The 25,591-nt window shown below is 44.0% G+C and overlaps 2 protein-coding genes across 3 annotated transcripts in view; both read right to left on the reverse strand.

The window, feature by feature from the left end:
* Positions 1-213: 213 nt before the first annotated feature.
* Positions 214-16,492, reverse strand: LOC139158493 (2'-5'-oligoadenylate synthase 1-like). Its single transcript, XM_070735808.1, has 6 exons — positions 16,273-16,492; positions 11,422-11,704; positions 8,227-8,411; positions 4,320-4,549; positions 3,574-3,724; positions 214-1,642 (listed from the first exon to the last, which is right to left on the reverse strand). Exons 1-6 carry the CDS (start codon positions 16,459-16,461, stop codon positions 1,151-1,153), a joined length of 1,530 nt encoding a protein of 509 aa, XP_070591909.1. The 5' UTR covers positions 16,462-16,492; the 3' UTR covers positions 214-1,150.
* Positions 16,493-20,693: 4,201 nt separating this feature from the next.
* The window catches only part of SEMA3B (semaphorin 3B), a 65,166-nt gene continuing 60,268 nt past the window's right edge, over positions 20,694-25,591 (reverse strand). For both annotated transcript variants that reach the window (XM_070738774.1, XM_070738775.1), the window contains one exon: positions 20,694-23,980. In XM_070738774.1, the coding sequence (XP_070594875.1) occupies positions 23,516-23,980 (465 nt within the window). In that variant the 3' untranslated portion in view covers positions 20,694-23,515. The remainder of the gene's footprint in view (positions 23,981-25,591) is intronic.

Consider the following 25,591-nt stretch of genomic DNA (forward strand, 5'->3'; position numbering starts at 1 on the left):
ACTCAAAATATATTCCTGCTTTATTTGCATGTTCAATTTAACTAATTACATTCTTCTAATTAACCTTTATTTTCTTCTACAATTCTTCCATTTCTAATAAATATAGGTGCTATTTATTTATTTTGCAATTGTTTGATCTGTTGTCTTTTTTGTTATTTCTAGGTTACTTTTATGCTTTTGTTCCAATTCTCTTATTTTAGCATCTAATTGTTCTTTGTTTGTTGTATTTTTAATGTATATAGTTTATATGCTTTATTTCCCAAGTGGGAGAACCAGTTTTCTGGTGTCTTATGCATTTTAAAGAAGTTTTAATCCTCTTTTTGTAGGTTAGTATCATTCATCTTCTACTTGAAATGCCCCCTAATTTTCACAAGAGGGCTGGGTAATTACATTAACTCTATGTGCAGTTTTAGGTGTGTGTAGAGATATGGATATTCCTTGTTTAGCAACCGTCTCATACAGTGACCCTTCAAGATTAGAATAGTGATGAAATAGTGATGAAACTTGCAATCAATCCTTGCATTTAAGACCTTTACATGCTGGAAATGAATGGAAAAGTACAGTACAATCATAAACACCCTCACAGTCACTTAGTGACCCCCTTCACTTAACAATCAAATTGCTGGTCTGAACTGTGGTCATTAAACAAGGATTACCTGTAATTTTAACTTCCTGTGTATCAATTAACCCTTTTTAAAAAGGAATTCTTAGAGTGATGCCTTTAACTCGCTAATTGATCTGGTTAATCTTGTCATGCTACATTGCCAAGATTTTAAAACAGCCTTCTACAGTCTGATGACTTCTAATGTTTCCAGGTCTCCTGTATCTAAAAATTCCTGGCCACACTGGGAAATCGTATGAATTAAAATATGGAAGTTAGTATGATAATCTCATTGCAGTTTAAGGAGAAACACAACTCTCAGTATATAGGAGTAGCTCATAAGTGCTGGCCTGGAGCATTAGGTATTAAATGCAAAGCCCATTTTGAAGAGGATGGACTATTTTGAAGAGGATGGACAGATTGGGTTTAACTGTAGGGGTGACAATTTATTATGAACATATCTTTGTATCTACTTGTATATTTGTATTGGTTTTATATTTTTATTATGGTGAAATGACTAAACAATTAAAGATTCTAATCTATTCTATTCTATTCCATTCCATTCCATTGCCCACCTCTAAGCCTCAAAAGCAGGTAGACAGTGTCGTGGCTTCTAATTTTGTAATAGGCAAGTGTCTTTTCATTGTCCAATTCTTTATCCTGATAGGTCAGGTGTTGCTGATTTACCGCTACATGTGTGCGGGCTTCAATCATCTTTTTCAGGCCCAGGACGGTTTCATTGGACCTCACTGTGTAGCTTGTGGTTCTGCTATTGAGGTCTTTCACAAAAATGTTCAGCATTTGACATGTATTATCAAGTAGCCAGAAGGTAGTATTAAAGAATATGCCATAATCTGCCAATCTTTTATCATTCTGCAAGGCTGTATTTTCTTGCATTGTTTCCTCCAAATATAGCTTGCAGTTATGCCCTTCTTTCCCAAATTGCTCCTTGATCAAATTGATAGTTGCCAAAGGGTTGCATAATACAGTTGCAGGTTCTCCCGTTTGTTGTTTCACTGTCACCTTAATGTCTCGGGTTGGCTAAAAGGAAAAAGTGAAACAATTGACCAAGACATTAAACATCATTTATGAACATAACTATTCTACCAGTAACATATAATAAATCAATAATGTATAATACCTATATATTATTAATAAGTAAAACTTTTAGTTTTATTTATTGGTAATCTTTATTGGTAACCTTCAATTAACCGTCATAGCATAATGATTTTTAACCGCAGCACCTAAAATCCACAGAATGTGTATGAAACACAGGACCCATTAATCCTATGGAATTGAAAGTTCCCAGATCTTCAGATCAGTTGGCAAAGTTCTGGCTGCTGCAGCTCCACCAGTCAGCCATAGTCACACATTCATTGTTTCCAACATGTGCAGGAGGTTGGAAATTGCTCCCGCTGCCATTGCTGCTTCGGCTACTTGTGCTCATTCTATTTATCTCTCCTGGTAGGTAAATTATGACAATTATTACTCTTATATCACTCTGCACTACCTTTCTCTCACAGGATGGCCCAACAGGTCATAGGTTGTCTAGTATTAGGTACAACTGTCAATTCTGGGGACTTCTGGGGGTGGCGCCATGGCGATATGGTGCAAAGTCTAGCAGCTGCTGGACTCTGCTTGGGATTTTCCATTCCGAAACCACTTTTTTTGATAAAGCAACTCCTTGGAGGCGAGAGCTAAATAAAGGGGAAAGTTCAGAGCAGCGGGTGAGGCGCAAACCCCTCCTATGATAGACAAACCCCCTGTGATCAGATGGGAAAAAATGGTGAAGTTTTCTTTCGGCCCAAAGACATGGTGTGCTAAGTTGACAGCTGGGAAGCAGAGAAAGAGTGAAGCGGCAAGCACCAGCGGAGTCGATCTCGACAGCTAAATCTTGCATCCATAAGAATCGTAGCAGAAAAATTTGGAGAAAGGGAGCTGTAAAAGTGAGTCTCCTGATTGAACCTGGCGGCAACAGTGTGGAGGGGAGCAGATTCTAAACAACGAGTGAAAGTTGAAGGTGGAAGTTAATGGCGGAGCGTGAGTGACTCAGAATTAACAGTATGAGTGGAGCAGGAGATGGAGATTAAAAGGACAAGTGTTGATTGTAGATCACAATTACAAACAAGAAGAGACGGTGATCTATTGGTGAAAACGGAGTTATAGCGGGGAGTTCGGAGACCGGAGATCCCAAAACACTGAACTACTTGTAAATGTGTGGGTGTATGTGTAATCATTGTCCCCAGAATTCAACAAACCATAGTTAAACGAGTCTACGGAGAGGGGCAGCACACAAATCCAATAAATAAATAAATAAATAAATGAATGAATGAATGAATGAATAAATAAAGAAATTTAAAAAATAAATAAATAAATAAAAAATAAATAAATAAATAAATAAATAAATAAAAATAAAATAAATAAATAATAATAAATAAATAAATAAAATAAATAAAATAAATAAAATAAATAAAATAAATAAAATAAATAAACACAGAATTCTAATATGTTGTAGTTATCCAGTTTAAAACAATGTTCAATGGTTCAACTAGAGAAAGCCAATAAGAAAGCCATTTCCTGAAAGCCATTGAATCCTATTAAGATTTCCGAATTTTTGCACAATAGCAATAGCACTTAGACTTATATGTCACTTCATGGTGCTTTTACAGCCCTCTCTAAGTGGTTTACAGAGAGTAAGCATATTGCCTCCAACAATCTGGGTCCTCAATTTTCCCGACCTCGGAAGGATGGAAGGCTGAGTCAACCTTGAGCCTGCTGAAATTTGAGCTGCCAAACTGCTGGCAGTCAGTGATCAGCAGAAGTAGCCTACAGTATTGCACTCTAACCAGTGTGCCACAGTGGCTCAGAAATTGCACCTGTAAACATTATACTGACCTGAAATATCCCAAGACTTAGAAGTTATGATTTTTTTTTAAATTGCCTGTTAGAAAGAAAATGACAATGCACACTACCTGCACATTCCAGGGTGGGATTGGTTGCTCATCCTTCATGCAACAAGTCTTTGTCAGGCAATCAGAAGCTTCCCAGGCCAATAGACCCCAAGCTTCCGTTCTGGCTTTGGCAACATTTGCTGTTGGGTCTGCTGGATCGATAATCACAGGACTGCAATACAAAAGCATACTTTTTTACAAAAATATGTAGTGTAACCTACACTCTCAGAAGAAACAGAAAAAACTAATTTTTACAAGAACTTAAAATATCTGCTACTCCAGTGCAGTGTGTGCCAAGTAGATTCCACTTTTCAATATGCTGTTTTAACGTGCTTTCTTTCCCTAAGTTATACCAACCAAATAGTACTATGTGCTGTTGTACATAGTAACTACATTAAATATGGTATTGAGAATATGACTGATTTTTATGTTTGCTGAATGTCGGCTATAGAGTCCTATGTCAAAAACTCCATAGTCTCTAGCGGTAGGAAGAGAAGAAAGTTTACTCTTCTGCAACTTTCCTGCACTCCTTCTTTGAGAAAGTGGGAAAGCAGCTCTCTCCAAGTGGCAAAGAGGAATAAGTACATTTTTCTTGCCCCAAAATATTCAAGAAAAATGGAAGATTGGCAGAATATGTAAACTAAATTTGTGCAAATTAAGATTTAACAGGTAATTCAAGAGAAATACGACCTGATTATCACTGAACCCAGCTGAATGAAAGCTTATGTAAGAAAAGACAACAAGGAAGAAAGAAGTAGAATCCTTACCGTGGCTCTTTCAATTTTCCTTTCACATGGAGCCCCACTTTGGAATCATCAAGAGTGTAATATTTATCCCAATAGAGGCAGAGATCCTCGTGCTGAGTGATCAGCTTCATCACTGTGCAAAATCCTTGTGCTGTGTTGAATCCCTCACCTTCTTTTGCTTCTTCCCAAGCGTAAATGGTTAGCAATTCCAGGGCAAATTTGGGGGGAAATTTGGACGATGGACTGGATTGCTGGGAGACAAAAATACTATTATGAAGCCATTTTCTTCTTTCTGAATGGATAGGGTTTTTTTTTTTTTTTTTTTTTTTACCTAATCACTTAATCCACCTATTTGGATTGGGAGTCATTGCTCACAGTCACTCATGCCCTCATCACCTAGAGGCTCGACTATTGTAACACTCTCTACATGGGGCTACCTTTGAAATGTGTTCGGAAACTTCACATCGTGCAGAATGCAGCTGCGAGAGCTATCATGGGCCTTCTTAAATATGCCCATGTCACACGAACACTCCACAGTCTGCATCGGTTGCCGATCGGTTTCCGGTCACAATTCAAAGTGTTGGTTATGACCTATAAAGCCCTTCATGGAATCGGACCAGAATATCTCCGGGACCATCTTCTGCCGCACGAATCCCAGCGACCAGTTAGGTCCCACAGAGTTGGCCTTCTCCGGGTCCCGTCGAATAAACAATGTTGTTTGGCGGGACCCAGGGGAAGAGCCTTCTCTGTGGTGGCCCTGACCCTCTGGAACCAACTCCCCCCAGATATCAGACTTGCTCCCACCCTCCTTGCCTTTCGTAAGCTCCTTAAAACCCACCTCGGTCATCAGGCATGGGGGAACTGAGATATTCCCTTCCCCCTAGGCTTATAAAATTTATGCATGGTATGTCTGTATGTATGATTGGTTTCTTAAATTGGGGTTTTTTACATTACTTTTAATATTAGATTTGTTCATATTGTCTTTTTACTGTTGTTAGCCGCCCCGAGTCTACAGAGAGGGGTGGCATACAAATCTAATAAATAAATAAATAAATAAATAAATAAATAAATGAATGAATGAATGAATAAACAAACAAACAAACAAACAAACAAACAAACAAACAAACAAACAAATAAATAAAAATTAAGTCCATTGGAGACTTACTACATTCAGTTATCTTGTCCTGAGCTTTGGCATAAAACAGCCTTGACGCTGGTTGTTTGACACTAAATTTCAATAAACTTAGCAAAACTCTGTTCCGTACACAAAGAACTTAAGACCTCACTTACTCCACAAATTGCACACTCTTGTTGTAGCTGCTGATTTTCCATCAGCCAATTTCAGTAGATGGATTATTTATTTCTGCACCGGTTTTGCCACCCTGGATGCTTTTCAAGCAGGGTGAGTTCCTCCCAGTTCAGACCAGATCGCCTGAACTGATAGCGACCCGCTGATGACATCACAATGATGTTATAGATCCGGTTCCATCAGTGCAGGTCCGTACACATCACCATCTCTTTTTTTGGGGGGGGGGGGGGCACTTTTTCCTGATTTTTTTTTTTTACTGTTTGGAAGTATTTTTCCTCTGCTGCTGCTTGAAACCCACCCATTTTCAAGGTGTCTTGCTAAAAAAAAAATAACTGGACCTGAATCTAACTGGTCCTATCCCAATATTTGGAATACAGTGATCCCCCGATTATTGCGAGGGTTCCGTTCCAAGACCCCTCGCGATAATCGATATTTCGGGATGTAGTGGTGCGGAAGTAAAAACACCATCTGCGCATGCGCGCCCCCTTTTTCCATGGCCGCACATGCGCAGATGGTGGAGTTTGCGTGTGGGCGGCGGGGAAGACCGCCCAACAGCTGATCTGCTCCGCAGCGCGGCAGCAGTGAGGAGCCGAAGATGAGGTTTCCCCATTGCCCAGGCAACGGGGAAACCCCATCTTCGGCTCCTCGCTGCCGCCGCGCTGCAGAGCAGATCAGCTGTTGGGCGGCCGAGGCAAAGGGGAAACCCCAAGATCGCTTGCCGCTTGCCCGTTCGCCCGCCCGCCCGGCTGCTCGCTTGCCGCTTGCCCGTCCGCCCGGCTGCTCACTTGCCGCTTGCCCGTTTGCCCGCCCGCCCGGCTGCTCGCTTGCCGCTTGCCCACCCGCCCGGCTGCTCGCTTGCCGCTTGCCCGTTCGCCCGCCCGCCCGGCTGCTCGCTTGCCGCTTGCCCGTTTGCCCGCCCGCCCGGCTGCTCGCTTGCCGCTTGCCCGCCCGCCGGCTGCTCGCTTGCCGCTCGAGAGCAAGAGTGGGAGAGATAGAGAAAGAGAGAGAAGGAAAGAAAGAGATGAGAGAGGGAGGGAGAGAGTGTGAGAGAGGAAGAAGCAAGATAGAGAAAGAGAGAGAGAAAGAAAGATGAGAAAGGAAGGGAGTGACGTCATCGGGTGGAAAAATCGCGATATAGCGATTAGCAATGATCGAGATCGCGAAACTCGGGGGATCACTGTACTACAGCAAGTTGGTCCATTCTGGCTCTATCAAATAGAATCCAAAGTCAGGTGTGTTGGCTTTAAATCTATCTCTATGGATATTTTTCCAGGACATCCAGACACAGGAGAAAACTAGTATTGATATAGGGCAGTGATGACGAACCTATGGCATGGGTACCGCAAGTGGCACATGGAGGCATATCTGCTGGCATGTGAGCCATTGCCCTAGCTCAGCTCCAACGTGTATGTGCGTGCTGATTTTTGGCTTCCAGAGAGCCTCTGGGGGGATGGGGAGGGCATTTTTACCCACCCATGGCTCCAGGGAAGACATTGGAGCCTGGGGAGGGAGAAACATGCACCTCCTAGGCCCACCAGAAGTTGGGGAACAGGCCGTTTCCAGCCTCCAGAGGACCTCCAGGGGGAGGAAGCTGCTTTTACCCTACCCAGGCATTGAATTATAGGTGTGGGCACTCGCGCATGCACAATAGTGCACGCGCACGCTCTTTCAGCACCCGAGGAAAAAAAAGGTTCACCATCACTGATATAGGGAATAGGAGAAACTAGTATTGATTCTTGACTTCCCTTTTGGGGAAGACAAATGGAGGACCACAATAAGACCTGATACTTACCATTATTGTGGGGCTAAGGCTTAATTAGTGCCAGGCCAGAAAAGTTGGGCAAAGGAATAGGATGTCAAAGAAATGACTGGGAAAATCACACAGTGGTGAAATCCATTTTTTTTTTACCTACCAGTTCTGTTGGCGTGGTTTTGTGGGCATAGTGTGGCTTGGTGGGTGTGACAGGGAAAGGATACTGCAAAATCTCCATTCTCTGCCCCACTCTGGGGCCAGCCAGAGATGGCATTTGCTGGTTCTCTGAATTATTCAAAATTTCTGCTACCGGTTCTCCAGAACCTGCTGGATGTCACCCCTGCAACCACATCACATTCCTGTTTGAACAGAAGTTGAACAATGTCAAGGCCAGTTTTGCAGGTGTGATTGAGGCAGCAAAGGTCATGGAGACTTCAGTACAGAACATCTATTCAAATTCTTTTCCATTTCTTTGATCACATGTTTACACTTCTTGACTTGATCCCGGAATGCAATCGCCAGAAGTATGGAATCTTGGAAACTGTAGTGGGAACCCCCAGCTCTCATTTGTTAGTAAGTTCACTGAAGATACTTTGAATACTTTGATTCTCTTCTTCTCAGATTTTTTTTTGAAGCCTGGACTGAGCAGTTGTTTATGAAATATGTAACAAATCTATCAACATTTATATGGAGAGATCTATTTCACACAAGGTGACTTTGGGGGATGAAAAATAAAACCTACCATCAAATAATTATTTTAAAAAACCACTTAAATAATTTAACGTGCAAAAGAACATTGGTTGGTTGTTTCCTGCTGTTACTTTTCCAGTCTCCCCACCCACCACACCAACCTCATAACAGCTCACCTTCTTGATTTCTTTGTACCAGTGCTTGACCAGACGTAGCAGATTCTTCAGCTTTGCTGGGCAACGTTTCACAAAATTCCTCTGCAGCTCTGTGAAGGAAGTATTGAACTCCCCTGGCTTTCCGTTGGCTTCAATCAGTTTGATATAGACCTCCTTAGGTGGGATATATGTATAAGTTATCTGACCTAGGATAGGAGAGGAACCAAAACAAACCATCACAAGATTTTTACATGATAGCTTGCTCTATTATCCTATTGTACATTTGTAAGGGCATCAACAACTGTTATGTCCATTGCCATCTCTTTACTCTGGATCAGGACTCTCCAACCTTGGCAACTTTAAGCCTGGTGGACTTCAACTCCCAGAATTGTTGGGCTGGGGAATTCTGCGGAGTTGAAGTCCATTAGGCTTAAAGTTGCCAAGGCTGGAGAGACCTCTGCTTTGGATGATTCAACCCTGAAGCACAATGAGATTTGGAAGACTGATGTCAACCCTTCGAAAAAGGCCAGTTTACAAAACAGATTCCAATATTACATTTAATTGAAATAGGCTATCATAACAAAATCTTGCAAGCCCAATCATGCCTCTCTCTCTCTCTCTCTCTCTCTTTCTCTCTCTCTCTCTCTCTCTCTCTCTAACAAATCTATCAACATTTATTTATGTTCAAATTTATATGGAGAGATCTACTTCACACAAGGTGACTTTGGGGGATGAAAAGTAAAAGCTACCATCAATAAAAGCTACCATCAATAGTATAAGGGCAGACTAGATGGACCATGAGGTCTTTTTCTGCCGTCAGACTTCTATGTTTCTATGTTTCTATCATTCTCTCTTATAACCTAGGGATCCAGAGCTGCTTCTTAATATTGTCTCTCTTTCAAGAACTGAAGGAATTCTTCCGTTAATTTTGTTTGTATAATATTTTTCTGAATATTCAAGTTGGTCTCCCTGCTTTCTAGTAAAGTGGAGCTTCCTCTTTCTTGGGGTGGGGATGGGGGGAGAGAAGTATTTCAAATGTTTGGACTGCTACCAAGAAGGCATGAAGGCAAGAAACATCCAAGAAATACCCTCTATATTTCACCTAGTTAGGAGAGGTTGATACTACCTGGGACAGATGATGCAGCAGAAACATAAGGCAAAAACACGTACAGCTTTAAAAACAGGATCTTGAATTAGGCTTGGAAGCATATTTGTCACCTAGGGAGTCATCTCAGCATTTCTCAAACACTGAAAAACCTATTATTAGTAATAAATTCACTACATTTTGGACCAGTTAAAATTGTAAGTTTCCTAGACAGTCCCATGTAAACACCATTGTTGTTGCCTGACTATGAGTAATAAGCATAAATCTCCATTGTAAGGGACTCTTGATGCATGGGGATATTTATTTATTTATTTATTTATTTATTTGTTTGTTTGTTTATTTATTTTCCCCTTGGGGCTGGGCGGCATAGAAATAAATAAATAATAAACAAATAAATAAATAAATAAGAAAAAACCCTTCTTTTGTATTAAAAGAAATTAATAATTAAAAAACCCAAAATCCATTACTATTAAAACTAAAACAACTAGCAAAACCAAAAACATAACTATTAATAAAAACAGGTGAGGGCTGGGGGTTTTTTTCTCTGTTATTATTTAAGTGCTTTTACCATATGCTTTAAATCAAGAGTCACTTCTCTCTGTTTCTCTTTCTTTCCTTTCATTCTCTGCCTCAATCATTTTATCATTTCTCTTTTCTTCTCCCCCTTTTTCTATCATTTCTCTCTCTCTCTCTTCCTTCCACTCTTCTCTCTCTTGCTTTCTGTCTCTCTCTCTCTTGCTTTCTTCCTCTCTCTCACTCTCTTCCTTCCTCTCTCTTTCTCTCTCTCTCCCCCTCTTGCTCTCTCTCTTTTTCTCACTTTCTCTCTTGTTTCCTTTCTCTCTCTCTCTGTCTCTCTCTTTCTCTTGCTTTCTTTCTATCTTGTTCTCTCTCTTTTGCTATCTCTTTCTCTCCCCCCTCTTTCTCTCTCTCTCTCTTTCTCACTTTCTCTCTATCTTGCTCTGTGGCTCTCACTCTCTCTCATTCTCTCTCAGTTCTTCTCACAGCGGAGGCCGGTGAAGGTGATTTTCAATGTTGGGTGTGCGGGCGCGCGCGCTCCCTATCCCCCTTTCAGCCCACCCGGAACATTCAAAGTAAGAAAAACCTTCGCCGGTGAAGGTTTTTCTTATTTTGAATGTGCCGAGCGGGCTGACAGGGGGGTGGGGAGCGTGCGCACCCACACGCCCGACATTGAAAATCACCTTCACCAGCCTCCGCTGTGAGAACGCCTGCCCCGCCTCTCCTGCAGCCCCCTTGCTGAGAGCCCGGGGCGAAAGCGCTCTCGGCGAAGGGACTGTGAGAGCGGCAGGGCGGGCGTTCTCGATGCAGGAGGAGCCGCGCCCCAAGGCGGGAAGCAGAGGAGAAAGAGGTGGATTGGGTGGGCAGGCAGGGGGCAGCAGCGAGAAGCCAGGGGCGCGAGGGGACCAGAGGCACGGGGGGCGGCTGTGGCGCCATGCACGCCCTTGGAAAAGGGTGCGTGGGGGGCATTTTGGGGTGCGCGCTCGCAGGTGTGCGCAGCTTATGGGGAACAGTACCATCAAGCCAAGCCCACAGAACCGGTAGGGAAAAATTTTTAATTTCACCCCTGATAAGAACCCATGTTTGACTCTGTATAGCAGTGATGTCGAACCTTTTCTTCCTTGGGTGCTGAAAGAGCGTGTATGCGTGCTAGCGCGCATACATGAGTGCCCACACCTATAATTCATTGTCTGGGGAGGGCAAAAACAGCTTCCCCTACCCCAGAGGAAGCCCTCTAGAGGATGGAAATGGCCTGTTTCCCAACTTCTGGTGAGCCCAGTACGCTCGTGTTTTGCTCTCCCCAGGCTCCAAAGATTTCCCTGGAGCTGGGCGAGGGTAAAAATGCCCTCCCTCATCTACCCGGAGGCTCTCTGGAAGCCAAAAACACCCTCCCGGAGCCTTTGTGTAAGCCAAAAATCATCTGGCCGGCACACACATGGACACTGGAACTGAGCTAAAGCAACAGCTCATGTGCCAGCAGATATGGCTCCTTGTGCCACCTGTGGCATCTGTGCCATAGGTTCACCATCACTGCTCTATAGGTTTCTGTGCTATATTAAAATTAATAAGAAAGCGTGTATGACTAGGTTTCCTACCTAAAATATCATATGCTGGGAGGAGGTCCACTTCTACCATTTCCTTCTTCTTTTTTGCCTGGATTTGGAGTTGGAGTGAGCGTGTTCCCTTCTGCCTCAGTGGGGAGATGTCAACTTTGAAAGCCATCGTCTTCATAAACTTGTTCAAATTCTTTTCAATTTCCTCGATCACATGTTCACGCTTCTCTTGTTGATCCTGGAAGCTGGAGAAGCAGCTGAAGAAGATAACCAGATCCACATCAGAACTCATATCCAGAGTTGTTCCTTTTCCTGTAGAGCCAGCCTATAAAATAAATAAAATTTTAAAAAGCAAATTATTTTTTATTATTATTATTATTATTATTATTATTATTATTATTATTATTAATTGGATCTGTATGCCGCCCCCTCTCTGGAGACTCGGGGCAGCTAACAGCAATAATAAAACAACATATAATAATAATCCAATACTAAAAACAGTTAAAAACCCATTATTATAAAAACCAAACATACATACAGACATATCATATATAAAATTGTAAAGGCCTAGGGGGAAAGTATCTCAATTCCCCCAAGCCTGGCGGCAGAGGTGGGTTTTAAGCAGCTTATGAAAGGCAAGGAGGGTGGGGGCACTTCTAATCTCTGGGGGGAGTTGGTTCCAGAGGGCTGGGGCCGCCACAGAGAAGACTCTTCTCCTGGGTCCCGCCAAGCGACATTGTTTAGTTGACGGGACCCGGAGAAGACCCATTCTGTGGGACCTAACTGGTTGCTGGGATTCGTGCAGCAGAAGGCGGTCCCTGAGATAATCTGGTCTGGTGCCATGAAGGGCTTTATAGGTCATAACCAACCCTTTGAATTTTGACCGGAAACTGATCGGCAACCAATGCAGACTGCGGAGTGTTGGTGTAACATGGGCATATTTGGGAAAGCCCATGATTTCTCTCGCAGCTGCATTCTGCACGATCTGAAGTTTTCGAACACTTTTCAAAGGTAGCCCCATGTAGAGAGCGTTACAGTAGTCGAACCTCGAGGTGATGAGGGCATGAATGACTGTGAGCAGTGACTCCCGGTCCAAATAGGGTCGCAACTGGTGCACCAGGCGAACCTGGACGAATGCCCCCCTTGCCACAGCTGAAAGATGTTTCTCTAATGTGAGCTGTGGATTGAGGAGGACGCCCAAGTTGCGAACCCTCTCTGAGGGGGTCAATGATTCTCCCCCCAGGGTGATGGATGGACAAATGGAATTGTCTTTGGGAGGCAAGACCCACAGCCACTCCGTCTTGTCTGGGTTGAGTTTGAGTTTGTTGACACCCATCCAGGCCCCAACAGCCTTCAGGCACTGGCACATCACTTCCACTGCTTCGTTGACTGGACATGGGGTGGAGATGTATAACTGGGTATCATCGGCATATTGATGATACCTCACCCCATGCCCTTGGATGATCTCACCCAGCGGTTTCATGTAGATATTAAATAGCAAGGGGGAGAGGACTGACCCCTGAGGCACCCCACAAGGGAGAGACCTAGAGGTTGACCTCTGACCCCCCACTAACACCGACTGCGACCAACCGGAGAGGTAGGAGGAGAACCACTGAAGAACAGTGCCTCCCACTCCCAACCCCTCCAGCCGGTGCAGAAGGATACCATGGTCGATGGTATTGAAAGCCGCTGAGAGGTCAAGAAGCACCAGGACAGAGGACAAGCCCCTGTCCCGGGCCCACCAGAGATCATCCATCAGCGCGACCAAAGCAGTAGCCGGGCCTGATTCCAGACTGTTGAGGACCTAGATAATCAGCTTCTTCCAAGGACCGCTGGAGTTGAAGCGCCACCACCTTCTCAACAACCTTCCCCAGAAAGGGAAGGTTGGAGACTGGACGGTAGTTATTGAGCACGACTGGGTCCAGGGAAGGCTTCTTGAGGAGGGGGTGCACAAGTGCCTCCTTATAAGGAGCCGGAAAGGATCCCCTCCCCAAGGAGGCATTGACAATCTCCTGGGCCCAGCTCCGTGTTACCTCTCGACTGTCTGAAACCAACCAAGAGGGACATGGATCCAGTAGACAGGTGGGGGAACTCACAGCTCCAATGGCCTTTTCCACTTCATCAGGTGTCACCAAGTCAAACTCCCCCCAGACAGATGGACAAAGACGTTTAGCCCCAGTCACCTCGACTGACTCGTTGTCAGTCGACTCTGTTTTACAATTGGAGTCAAGGTCTGCTTGGATCCGAGCGATTTTATCAGCGAAAAACATTAAATCCCGGATGAGGAGAGCTTTATTTACCACTGACCTGGCATTAAGTAGCAGCAACCTGAGTCCAGGGCCAGAATTACACTCGTCACCAGTATTCTGGGTTGAGCTCACGGACCCAGAACAAGGGATCGTTATTAAGAAGCAATCCCTCCTTCCCCTGGAACGGCTCGCTCCATGGTTCCTGCCATATCTGCCTCTCCCCAGCAACATCGGTATATCCTGATCCTCTGCCACCCCAGAGATAGGTGCCCTCCCCCCTCCTGCCTCTCCAGCGCCAGGTAGGCCAAATATATTGCTTACATCGCTCCCATTCATCTCATCCATATTGTAACCCCACCCATCCCAATCATTCACTCCATACATATTATAATCACCCCAATTACCCATCATTAAAAAAACACCCAATAATTTAATTAAAAAATAATCAATTAATATTAAAGATTAAAATGTCCAACGATACTTCACCAGAAGAGCCCTTCACTCCACCACTCGAAACAGAATACCCTACGAAACTAGACTTACAATCCTGGGCCTAGAAAGCCTAGAACTACGATGCCTTAAACATGATCTAAGTATTGCCCACAAGATCATATGCTGCAACATCCTGCCTGTCAATGACTACTTCAGCTTCAACCACAATAACACAAGAGCATGCAACAGGTTCAAACTTAATATCAACCGCTCCAAACTTGACTGTAAAAAATATGGCTTGAGCAATCGAGTTATCGAAGCGTGGAACTCATTACCTGATTCCGTGGTGTCAATCCCCAACCCCCAACATTTTTCCCTTAGACCTCACCAGATTCCTTAGAGGTCAGTAAGGGGCAAGCATAAGTGCACTAGTGTGCCTTCTGTCCCCTGTCCAATTGTTTCTCCTATATTTTATATATTATTATTATTTATTAGATTTGTATGCCATCCCTCTCCACAGACTCGGGGCAGCTCACAACAGTGATAAAACAATATATAATGACAAATCTAATAATTAGAATCTAAAATATCTTTTCTCTCATTCATATATCCTTTCTAGTGATGGGAAAACCCAATGGTGTTCAGGTTCGGCAAGTTCGGACGAACTTTACGCAAAATTCGGCAGAACCCAAACTCGAATGGGGAATCCCTCCCAAGAAGAGATTCCAAGGGCGGAGCTTTCACATCACTGGCAGGTTGCTAAGGACACCAAGGTGATCACTTCCTGGATTCCATGGAATCCAGGAAGTGATCAACTTGGCATCCTTAGCAACCTGCTGGTGACATCAAAGCTCCACCCCCGGAATCTCTCCATGGGAGGGATTGCCCAGCTCCTTGAAAGGGAGGTCTTCACGTAAAAATAAACATTGTTATTTTTACGAGAAAAAGGACGCCCGCAGCGGCGCTGCAAGCAAAGGGCGCTCCTTTCACATAAAAATAAAAATATATATTTTTACGAAAAAGGAATCCAGGAAATGATCACCTTGGTATCCTTAGCAACCTGCTGGTGACGTCAAAGCTCCGAACGCCGAATGCAACCCTGAACGTTGCCCAAAGTTTCAAAAAAAATTGTGTTCATGTTTGGGCATACCGAACACCGCAAAATTCAATACGAACCCGAATTGTGCGAGTTCGGTTCACCCATCACTAATCCTTTTCTCTACTCTTCATTGACGTATTCTATTCTCATATCTTTTCTTCTATCTTTTCCCTGATATTTACTACTACTACAGTGATCCCCCCATCATTGCGAGGGTTCCGTTCCAGGACCCCCCGCAACGAGCGGGTTTTCGCGAAGTAGCGCTGCGGAAGTAAAAACACCATCTGCGCATGTGCAGATGGTGTTTTTACTTCCGCAGCGCTAGCGAGGAGCCGAAGATTGGGGGCGGCACGGCTGTTTTAAAACGTCGCCGCCGGCATGGGGGGCTTGCCAGCACCCCCCGGACCTCTAACCCGGGTTGGGGGCTCGGGGGTTGCTGGAAAGCCCCCCCAGGCTGGCTCCGATCGTTTTAAAACAGGCGCGCCGCTTCTCCGCTGACTCCTGGCGAACTTCCCCGCTTTAGGAGTCAGCGGAGAAGCGGCGCACCTGTTTTAAAACGATCGGAGCCGGCCTGGGGGGGCTTTCCAGCAACCCCCGAGCCCGGGTTGGGGGCTCGGGGGTTGCTGGAAAGCCCCCCCAGGCCGGCTCCGATCGTTTTAAAACAGGCGCGCGGCTTCTCCGCTGACTCCTGGCGAACTTCCCGGGCGAAGGGCGAAGGGCGGGCGGCGAACAGCGGGCGAAGGGCGGGTGGCCGGGCGAAGGGCGGGCGAAGGGCGGGTGGCCGGGCGAACGGCGGGCGAGCGGTTGCTGGGGGGGCTTCGCCCTCCCGCCAGCAAGAGGGGGAAGACCCAGGGAAGCCGCCCAGCAGCTGATCTGCCCGGCGCCATCTACGCATGCGTGCCCTAGAAAAAAAGGGCACGCATGCGCAGATGGTGTTTTGACTTCCGGGTTGAAAAATCGCAAATTAGCCTGTTCGCAATGGTCGGGAACGCAATAACCGGGGGATCGCTGTACTACTGTTTTTATTCTCTTTAATTTTCAATTTGTATTGGACTAAATAAATAAATAAATGAATGAATGAATAAATAAATAGTTAGATCAAGCAAAGCTCACCTTTATTGTTTTCATCACGCTGGCATCCTCAAGCTTACAATTTTCTTTCAGGAAAGTACAAATTCTGTTGACAGCATCACAGACGTTATCTTTAAACACCTCGCTGGGAATAAGGTTCCTATCAATATAGTCATCAAGTTTTTTACAGGGGATGGAATACACCTCCATTCTCTCTGTCTGGTACTCCATTTGTGCTACAGGGGTGAGTCAGCCACCTCTATTTATCTTACTGCCTCTCTCTGATGTCACTACACAAGCTCTTAAGGTGGACTAGCTAAACTGTGCCCAGTACAGTCGGATTTCTCAGAGGGGTACTTTCAAATAACATACATAAAGCTGATTGAAATTAAAAATCATAATTTCGACATCGTGAACTTAATGTATGGAAAGCAGCAACGGAGTGTTTTGTATCTGAATAAAACAAACAAAAATAATTGTCTAAATTGGAAAAAACTCCACCCTTCGTGATAAGTAGTATATATTAAAAAATATTGTTTGACATAACAAAATGTGCAAAATAGCTTTTTATTTACTGTTCTTGCTAATCGAGGTTCTTTTTTTTTTTGAGGGGGGGTTGTCGTAAAAGTATTTTCAGAGGCTACCTTAAAAGTCCGAAAACGGAGACAATTTCAGGGCTTGGAGGTTTCGTTTTTTGCTTGCGAAACTGAAATGCAGGAAACGAAAATGAAGATGGTAAGTGAGGGCGGGGGGAAAAGCCCGGGAATCCTCCAAGCGAGGATTGACGTTAACACTCACAACAGCTGCAGTTTTTGGAGACACCACCAGAATGGCTGTCAAGATTTGTGAGCCGCTCCGAGTCTTCGGAGAGGGGCGGCACACAAACCTAATAAATAAACAAACAAATAAATAAATAAAATATTTCCCGGAACTCTTCTTGCCTTACAATCAGGAGGTTGTGAGTGAGTTCGATCCTAGGAAGAGGCAGATGTAAAGGTCCTCTGCTCGGGCGTGGGGGTGGTGTGGGGGAGGTTGGACTAGATGACCTGCAAGGTCCCTTCCAACCAAGTTGCCCTGAGTTCCACCATGGGATTGGGCGGCGCAGAAGTCTGGTAAATTTAATTAAACTCTGTCAATGTGATGTGCCACATCCCGCATTCAGATGCTAGGACTAACGCGCCCATCGTCCCCACCCGAAAGGGTCAGTGGTCTCCAAAGGGAGAAAAAAATAGCTTGACAAGGAGTGCCAAGCAAAATAATTCATTGTCATTGGGACACACAACCCTATAGGAACCGACAACCCTATCGCCCTTAAGATGCTTGAAGCAGAAACTGAAGATTTTCTAGAAAATTCCTAGCCCCGGATTCAAAGGAAGGAGCCGCCTTGTTCAGCCTGGATCGTCGCCAGGCGAACTTTGGCAGCTCAGAATCTGCCGGATCCACTGGGTTCCTATTTGAGGGCATGGTGAGTGACAGCGAGGACGGCAACCTTGCGCCCTTCCTTTCCCGTGGCTGAGTAGGTCTTTCGTTTTATAAATGAAGATGCCCCCGGATGAAATTTATTTGGATTAAATAAAATCCGGAGATCCGTTCAGCGGCTCAAGCGTGGAAGAAACGAAAGTCTTCCAGTGAAAGAATGGGGAATCCCGCAAAGCCAAATGTGTTGGGGGCGATTTTCAGGTGCCCTGGAAACGCTCCGCTCCTTGGTAAATAAAAGAGAACCGAGAACTTGGGCGGGCGAGTCGGGCAGAGCGCCTCAAAGTGTCTCTAGTGTATCCTCCATGTAAGGCACCAAATTAACCTGGTGTGTGTAGACCAGGGCCCCCCAAACTTGGCAACTTTAAGACTTGTGGACTTCAACTCCCAGGATTCCAGCTGGCTGGAGAATCCTGGGAATTGAAGTCCACAAGTCTTAAAATTGCCAAGTTCACCATGTACAAAAGAGGCTGATTTCAGCTATGATACCCTGAGATATTAGATATAATTTATGTCATCCGACTCTCCATTTCAATTCCTAGAGGTAGGAAAGAGAGTGAAATCTATATGAAATAATTCTCATCAAACTAATTAAATGGTGGGGAAATCTTCATTCCTTATATATCTGGCTCCAGCAATGTCTTTGCCTAGTTCTGAGATGTTTCTTGGACAAAACCAGTGATGGGCTCCTACGGGTATGGTCAGGTATGCAGAATCGTTAGAATAATTTTGTTCAGGTAGGCAAAACCGATAGACAAGTTTTGATTTTTTTTTCTTTTTTCCCCTTCTGGGCTCTGGATATGTTTTTCCTATTGCAGTAAATGAGGTTGAATGTGTATAATTTTAGAAGAGCTGTGTGCTTGTGTGTGTATGTGTACATACATATACAGTACAGTTTATATTGTAAATGTATATTTTTGTGTGCCTGTGTATAATATGTATGTACATATATGGCATATATACATAAAATTAAATATGGTAGTATATTTTGGATGTTCAGTAATAATAAATAGGGAAATTATATCTCTTTGAGGCAAGGACAGGACAAGCACCCTAACCCAAACCCTTGACGTGAGTGACGTCAAGTTGGCCACCTTTAAGCCAGTCACATAACCTTTAAGCCACCCCCGGTCACATGATTGTCAAGCCACTCCCACCTGGTCAAATGGCCAGCAAGCCACACTCACAAAATAAGCCATGCCCACAGTGTGGTAGTAAAATTTTTTGTAGCCCTTCCCTGGACAAAACATACCATGCAATAAATGTGAGGCTGAACCCCATGGGTGAAGTTGCAATGTAACTACATAAAACAGCTTAACATTACAACATTGGGACTACACAAAAGAGCTTAACATGTAGGTCAGACAACTCTTCCTCCTAAGATAGTTTTCCCTTGGAAAACTGGTGTGGATCTTCCTTCCTTCCATTTCATTGATAAAAATTGACCAGATGGATCGTTGAACTTCTCTACCCGTGGTGGACTATTTGGTATTGGAAAAATCTTATCACATGTTGCACCCCTGTCTTGGAAGCACTTCTTTTCTGCTCCGTGGTCCAGTTTCCAAGGCCTGTGGAAGCCATCATATTCTGCCTGGTGCCTGGTATTTAGAGCTGGGTCCAATGGCATTTCAAAATCCCTCAAGAATTACAGTGCTGAGGACGGATAAATTTTCCCAATAATGTCTCAAGGACAGCAAGGGTAATGGCATTGCTACGAGAAAAGCCTTGTGGGACATCTTTTCTTACAATTAAGTTGAAATATAAAAAGCCACTGGGATTGCAAAACCTTGAAGCAGTGGTGAATCCAATTTTTTTCCTATAGTTTCTGTGGGCTTGGCTTGGTGGGCATGGTGTAGTTCTGTGGTTGTAGCAGGGAAAATATTGCAAAATCCCCATTCCCATCCTACTCTTAGGGAAAGGATAATGCAAATACTCCATTCCTACTCCAATCTGGAGCCATTCAGAGGTGATATTTGCTGGTTCTCTGAACTGACCAAACTACTACCGGTTCTCCAGAACCTGTTAGAACCTGCTGGATTTCACCCTGCCTTGAAGAAATCATGGTTGTGTGTGTGTGTGTGTGTGTGTGTTGAAGAACTAGTTTTGTACACTTCAATTTTCCCTTTAAAAAGATGAAACAACAACTAATTTTGATAAAATTGAATGAGAACTGGTAGGAAAAAAATCAGCACTCATACATCATTATGAAACGGACAGTGGCCTGCACTGGCTGACGATCAGTTTCCGGTCACAATTCAAAGTGTTGGTTATGACCTATAAAGCCCTACATGGCATCGGACCAGAATATCTCCGAGACGCCTCTTGCCACACAAATCCCAGCGGCTGATTAGGTCTCACAGAGTGGGCCTTCTCCGGGTACCGTCGACCAAACAATGTCGGCTGGTGGGACCCAGGGGAAGAGCCTTCTCTGTGGCGGCCCCGGCCCTCTGGATTCAACTACCTCCAGAGATTCGAATAGCCCCCCCTCGCCTTCCGTAATATGCTCAAGACCCACTTTTGTCGCCAGGCATGGAGATAATTACCATCTTTCCCCTTTTTATTATATTTTTGGCCTTACTGCATGATAGATTATGTTGAATGTGTATGACTGCATAGCTAGGGGTTTTATTATGTTATTAATGTCTTTTAAATGGATCTAATTTTTTATTGTTAGATTTGTAATGTATTGTATTATTGCTATGCTGTGAGCCGCCCCGAGTCTTCGGAGAGGGGCGGCATACAAATCTAATAAACTATAACTAAACTATAACTATTTTTTCCTGGGACACTATCCCAGAAATTCAGGTTTTTTTCCCTTATAGGTCCACAAAGACTGCATCTGTGGTGAAACAGCTTTATTTTTCTTTTCTTCTTTTCATCCATCTTCACAACCACCTTCATCACTCTTCTAGGGTTAAAGTTCTCCAGAATCTGAGACTACAATTTTTTTTTTTAAAAAAAAGATGATCCAGAAGCCATGAGCATTAAGGGAGATATTTTTTTTCCAAATCACTAAGAAAATGGTATTTCTGAATTGACATTAGCAGTAAAGAACTGCAGTTACACAGTATTATTATTTAACACGACTAACAATTCTTGGAATCATTTCCATTTTCAAAAAACATTGAAGTCCTGTTTGCAGTGTGTCTCATCATGTAAAGCAGGGGTGTCCAACTCAAGACCTGAGGACTGGATTCGGCACATAGGGTGCATTTGTATGCCGCCCCGAGTCTTCGGAGAGGGGCGGCATACAAATCTAATAAATTCAATTCAAATTCAATTAGATCTGGCCCGCGGGGCTCACTTGGAAACAGTGAAGGACCAGCCGCTGTGCCTCTGCCAGCGAAAACTGAGTTTGTGAAGGGCTGCATGTTGTTTTCACTGGCAGAGGGTTGCAGGAGGTTGTGGCAGCTGAAAATGGAGCTTGGGAACCCCTTTTTGCTGGCAGAGGCGCCACAAGTGTTCCTGACACAAGTGATGTCGAATTGGCCACGCCCACCCTGGCCTTCTGAGGTCAAACACAACCCAGATGTGATCCTCAATGAAATCGAGTTTGACACCCCGATTTAAAGCATTATTATAATGATTTACTTCATTGCAAAAAAAACCCCTTCATTAAAAAAGAAAAAAGAAACTGTAAAAAAAGGAAAAAAACCAAACAAACCCCAAAGCACAACATCTGAGATTTGATCCAACTTCCAAACATTTTATGTATGATGTTTTTTTCAGACTACATAGATGAGTAGAAATGCTTTCAGACACAGCTGCAGAAATCTCTCAAAAGGAATAAAAGGTGAAATAAATAATTATAAAAAGCCCTTCTGCTGTCTCGGGATTCATCAAAGCTTCAGATGGCGTGATCATTTCAAATTTTTTTCCTCTCACTTACGGGATGATTCTTTATCCAAGAGTGTAAAATTGAGAAACTGGATTTAGAAATTGACATTGCATTGTTACAGGTCTACAAGGCCGCTTCAATGCCTAGTTACTAGTTCTTCTGTATCTCCAAACTGCCACAAAGTCCAGCATCGTGTCACTCTCGCTCACTCACCACACCTTCCATGATTCATTAAAATCTCATTTAGATTAGGTAGGGAGAGTCACAACCTTTGAACCTGCCTTGAAACAGCACAGCAGAGAAACTGTACATCCCTTTCTTTCTCTCTCTCCTTCCCTTCCCCCCCTCCTCCAAAATTTATTGTCCACCCAATTCCAGTGCACTTGGAGTATTCCAGACTTGGTCCTCAGATCTCAGCTTGCAATTCAGCTTGCTATTATTATTTTCACCTCAGTACCTGCACCTTAAAGTTTGCTTTCCTTTTCTCCAGAATAACAAACAAAAGAATGATCAGGTCTTTTCTTTTTTTTAAGGCAGATTATTTCATGTTTGCTGATAAGGCTGAGAATGGCATGAACCTTCCGAGTACAAACATACAGATTGCTCCAAAACAGGCTTGGAAATGAGCCAAGGGAGCTCTTGGTGGCATCAGATCTCCACCTCCACCCCTCCAGAATTACACTTGAGCTTTGGTGGCTAGCAGCTCCCATCTCGAACCAGATTGATATAGAAACATAGAAGATTGACGGCAGAAAAAGACCTCATGGTCCATCTAGTCTGCTCTTGTACTATTGATTTCTAGATATAGGAATCAAATGTTGATGGACGGTGATCTGTCTAGCAGGGAAGAGTGAGACTGTACAATTCAAAGCAGGACTGGCTGGTTTACTTCATATATCCAAATGATCACAATTGATTGCTAATCAAGGTCCAATATCTGCAGGCTTTCCAGAACAAGAAAGTGTCTCCGATAACTGTGGCTCACAACGAGGATCTCCTTTGGACCGCTCTTTCTCGAGAAAGGGTCTCTGCCTAGTGAAAAATCCTCTGGGGCCTTGACTAAATACAGCTGTGGGGAGGGCAATTTCTGCTGCTTGTTTCCTCTGCTTTTGCATCACCACCACCACAACAACTTGAAACTTCTTCTCATACAGGTTTATGCCCAGAAAATCTCAGTCAGAAAAGTCCTCTGGCCACGAACAAGCCCTAATTGCTCCATCGGAGGCTAAATCTTGATGGCCACCCAGGGGTAGTCTACATTCATCAGTCAACAGTCTGTTAATAAATACATCAGTGGTTGTGTTGTGTTTTTCTGGAGGCGGAGCACACCGCGGCTACTTAAGCACAGCTCTGCTCGGATAAGGAACGGAAAGGAAAGAGGGCCAGCATCTCCCTCCGGGGTTTAGACAGAATACATTGCAAGAGGCACTCAAGTCTTCTCCTTGTCAGGAGAGGACAGAATATCAGTGGAAGCTCCAGAAACAAGGAATACTAGAGATTCCTAGGTAACCGTTTGGACGCCACTGGATCCTTGCAGAAAAGAACTGTGTTTCCCAGCGCCTGTTTTTGTCTTCTTGCTGGTCAAGGATGTTCAGGATGTGGCCTCTGGTGCATTTGGTCCTCGGAGGCTGCTACTCTCATCTTTGGTTGTGTATTATGGACAGGCCAGGAGCCCCATTTCCTCAGGTTCTGTTGCTCCCTGTCAAGAGTTTGAAGAGTAGCAGTTGTGCTTCTAGGAGGGTTTCAGGCTAGTGAAAAATCACACCAACATTGCCAGTCCCGCTACAAACTACAGAAGAAGCAGCAATCTGGTGTACGGGGGCTGTTGTGCAAGGATGTTCTTTCCACCCAGTCGCAGAAGCCATAAAAGATCCTGCTCTTTCTCTCCTACCATCCCCATTCCCATACTCCCACCCTGCTTCCCTGGCCCTTCCCGGCACAGAGATTTGTGTAAGTGCGTCTTATGCAAAGTCACCAGATGTCTGTGCTCCGAGGAGCTCTTTCTGCACGGGGCACTTCGTGTGTTCTTCGGCTGCGGGCTTTCCGTTTTTCCTCCAGATGTTTCCATTTCTGACTTTTAGATTTGATGTTGAATAAAGGGGGCAAAGGAGGGGGCTTTTTCTTGGGCTGGTGGCTCTTGCGGCTCCATAACTGCTCACATACCTGGTCCATGGTGCTGAGATTGGGATGATCCACCAATTGTAAGAAGTCTTGATACCACAGTTTGCGATGGAAAGGTTGCGTGGATTCTTCTTCCCAAGAGAGCGGGAGAGAGTCAGATGGCTGGGCAAAGATCACTTCAAGCTGGAGGTGCAGCAGATCCTGGGTGAAGCCATGCTCTGTTGCATGGCAATAATAGAAGCCGGCATCCTTGCGCTGCACACTACGCAACAGGATCCCTCGCTCCATTCTGATGACCCGGTCATCCAGCAATACCTAAATGAAACACAGAAAAATGAAACTAGGATGAACAATCCAAAAATCAGGGGGATTTTATGTCTCACTCTGAAATTGTCTTATTACGGAAATCTGTAGGAAAAATGCAGTGGTTCTCAACCTGGAGGTCGGGACCCCTTTTGGGGGTCAAATGACCGTTTCACAGGGGTTGCCTAAGACCAGGGGAAAAGACAAATTTTCCATGGTGTTAGAAACTAAAGCTTCTATTCTGGTGTCTTGGAACGTATTTTTACAATCTGACCAATCAAACATTTACAACGGGGGTGTCCCGCCTACCTTCCTGCCAATCAGCTTAAAGCTCTGTTGGAGGCTGGCGGTCACCACAACATGAGGAACTGTATTAAGGGGTCATGGCATTAGAAAGGTTGAGAACAGATCTGTGATTGGAATGCCTGTCTGAGAGAGAGACAGGAAAGCATATTCTCTAATGTTGCTCCAAAATTGTGGAGCGGAGTCCTTCTAATAATACAAGTACCTCCACTCAGGTTCCCAAATGCCATCACTCTGCTAAACAAATAATTCCCTCACCACTGTCAAACTATTAATTAGACTTCATTACTATCATTACTAGTCTTCTCATCACTGCTGTCGCCCATCTCCTCCCACTTATGACTGTATGACTGTAACTTGTTGCTTGTATCCTTACGATTTATATTAATATTGATATTGATTGTTTCCTGATTGCTTATTTGTACCCTATGACAATCATTAAGTGTTGTACCTCATGATTTGTGACCGATGTATATTTTCTTTTATGTACATTGCACCAAAGACAAATTCCTTGTGTGTCCAATCACATTTGGCCAATAAAGAATTCTGTTCTGTTCTGTTCTAGTCTAGTCTTCTAGAAAAGATGATGATATGCCTCTTAATATTTGATGTTCCATTTGCAATGCCTTAAATGATGATTTCAGGGGACTTTATTATTGTATTGTTTAATTTTAAATTTGTTCTGCCTTAGTATGTGTGTGTGTGTGTGTGTAAAAACAGTACATGCATTTAGAAGACTGAAGCCATATCAACAGCTTAATCTGAATTTGTTAGCCTTGTTTCACATTTATTCAAATAAATGTGGGATCAACAGTTGCATTCAACTGGCCCAACATATCTTTCAGTTGGTCTAATTTGGATTAATTATATTAAGAGCAGGGAAGAGAGGAGAGGAGAGGTAGGAACAAAAGGAGAGGAAGGAAGGAAGGAAAGAAGAAACAGAAAGAGGAAGGAATAGAAGTCCGCCCCAGCCCCAGGCTCGCTGGCCAACCTCAAAAGGGTGTTTCTTTTCACACGCCAAACTCAACCACTCAGAACAGCTGAAAGGGGACCTTCAGGTGCCTTCTCAACAACCTGAAGAAATTCAAATGGACTTATTTTACCAGGAAACAATGTTTTAGAATTGTGTATCTGTGAGTACCTACTTTCCTGCTTTGGCATGCTTAGCGAGAAAGACTTCTAGGCATTTTGCCAAGCCTTTGAAACTTGGCCGATAACAGTAAAATAACAAGAAATAATTGCATTGCTCTGGGACGTATCTAAACGCACCATGGAGGACCCAGGAGTGCCAACACCTTGCCAGCATATTGAGCAGATATC

Source organism: Erythrolamprus reginae, chromosome 2, assembly GCF_031021105.1.
Source record: "Erythrolamprus reginae isolate rEryReg1 chromosome 2, rEryReg1.hap1, whole genome shotgun sequence".
Lineage (NCBI taxonomy): Eukaryota > Metazoa > Chordata > Lepidosauria > Squamata > Dipsadidae > Erythrolamprus > Erythrolamprus reginae.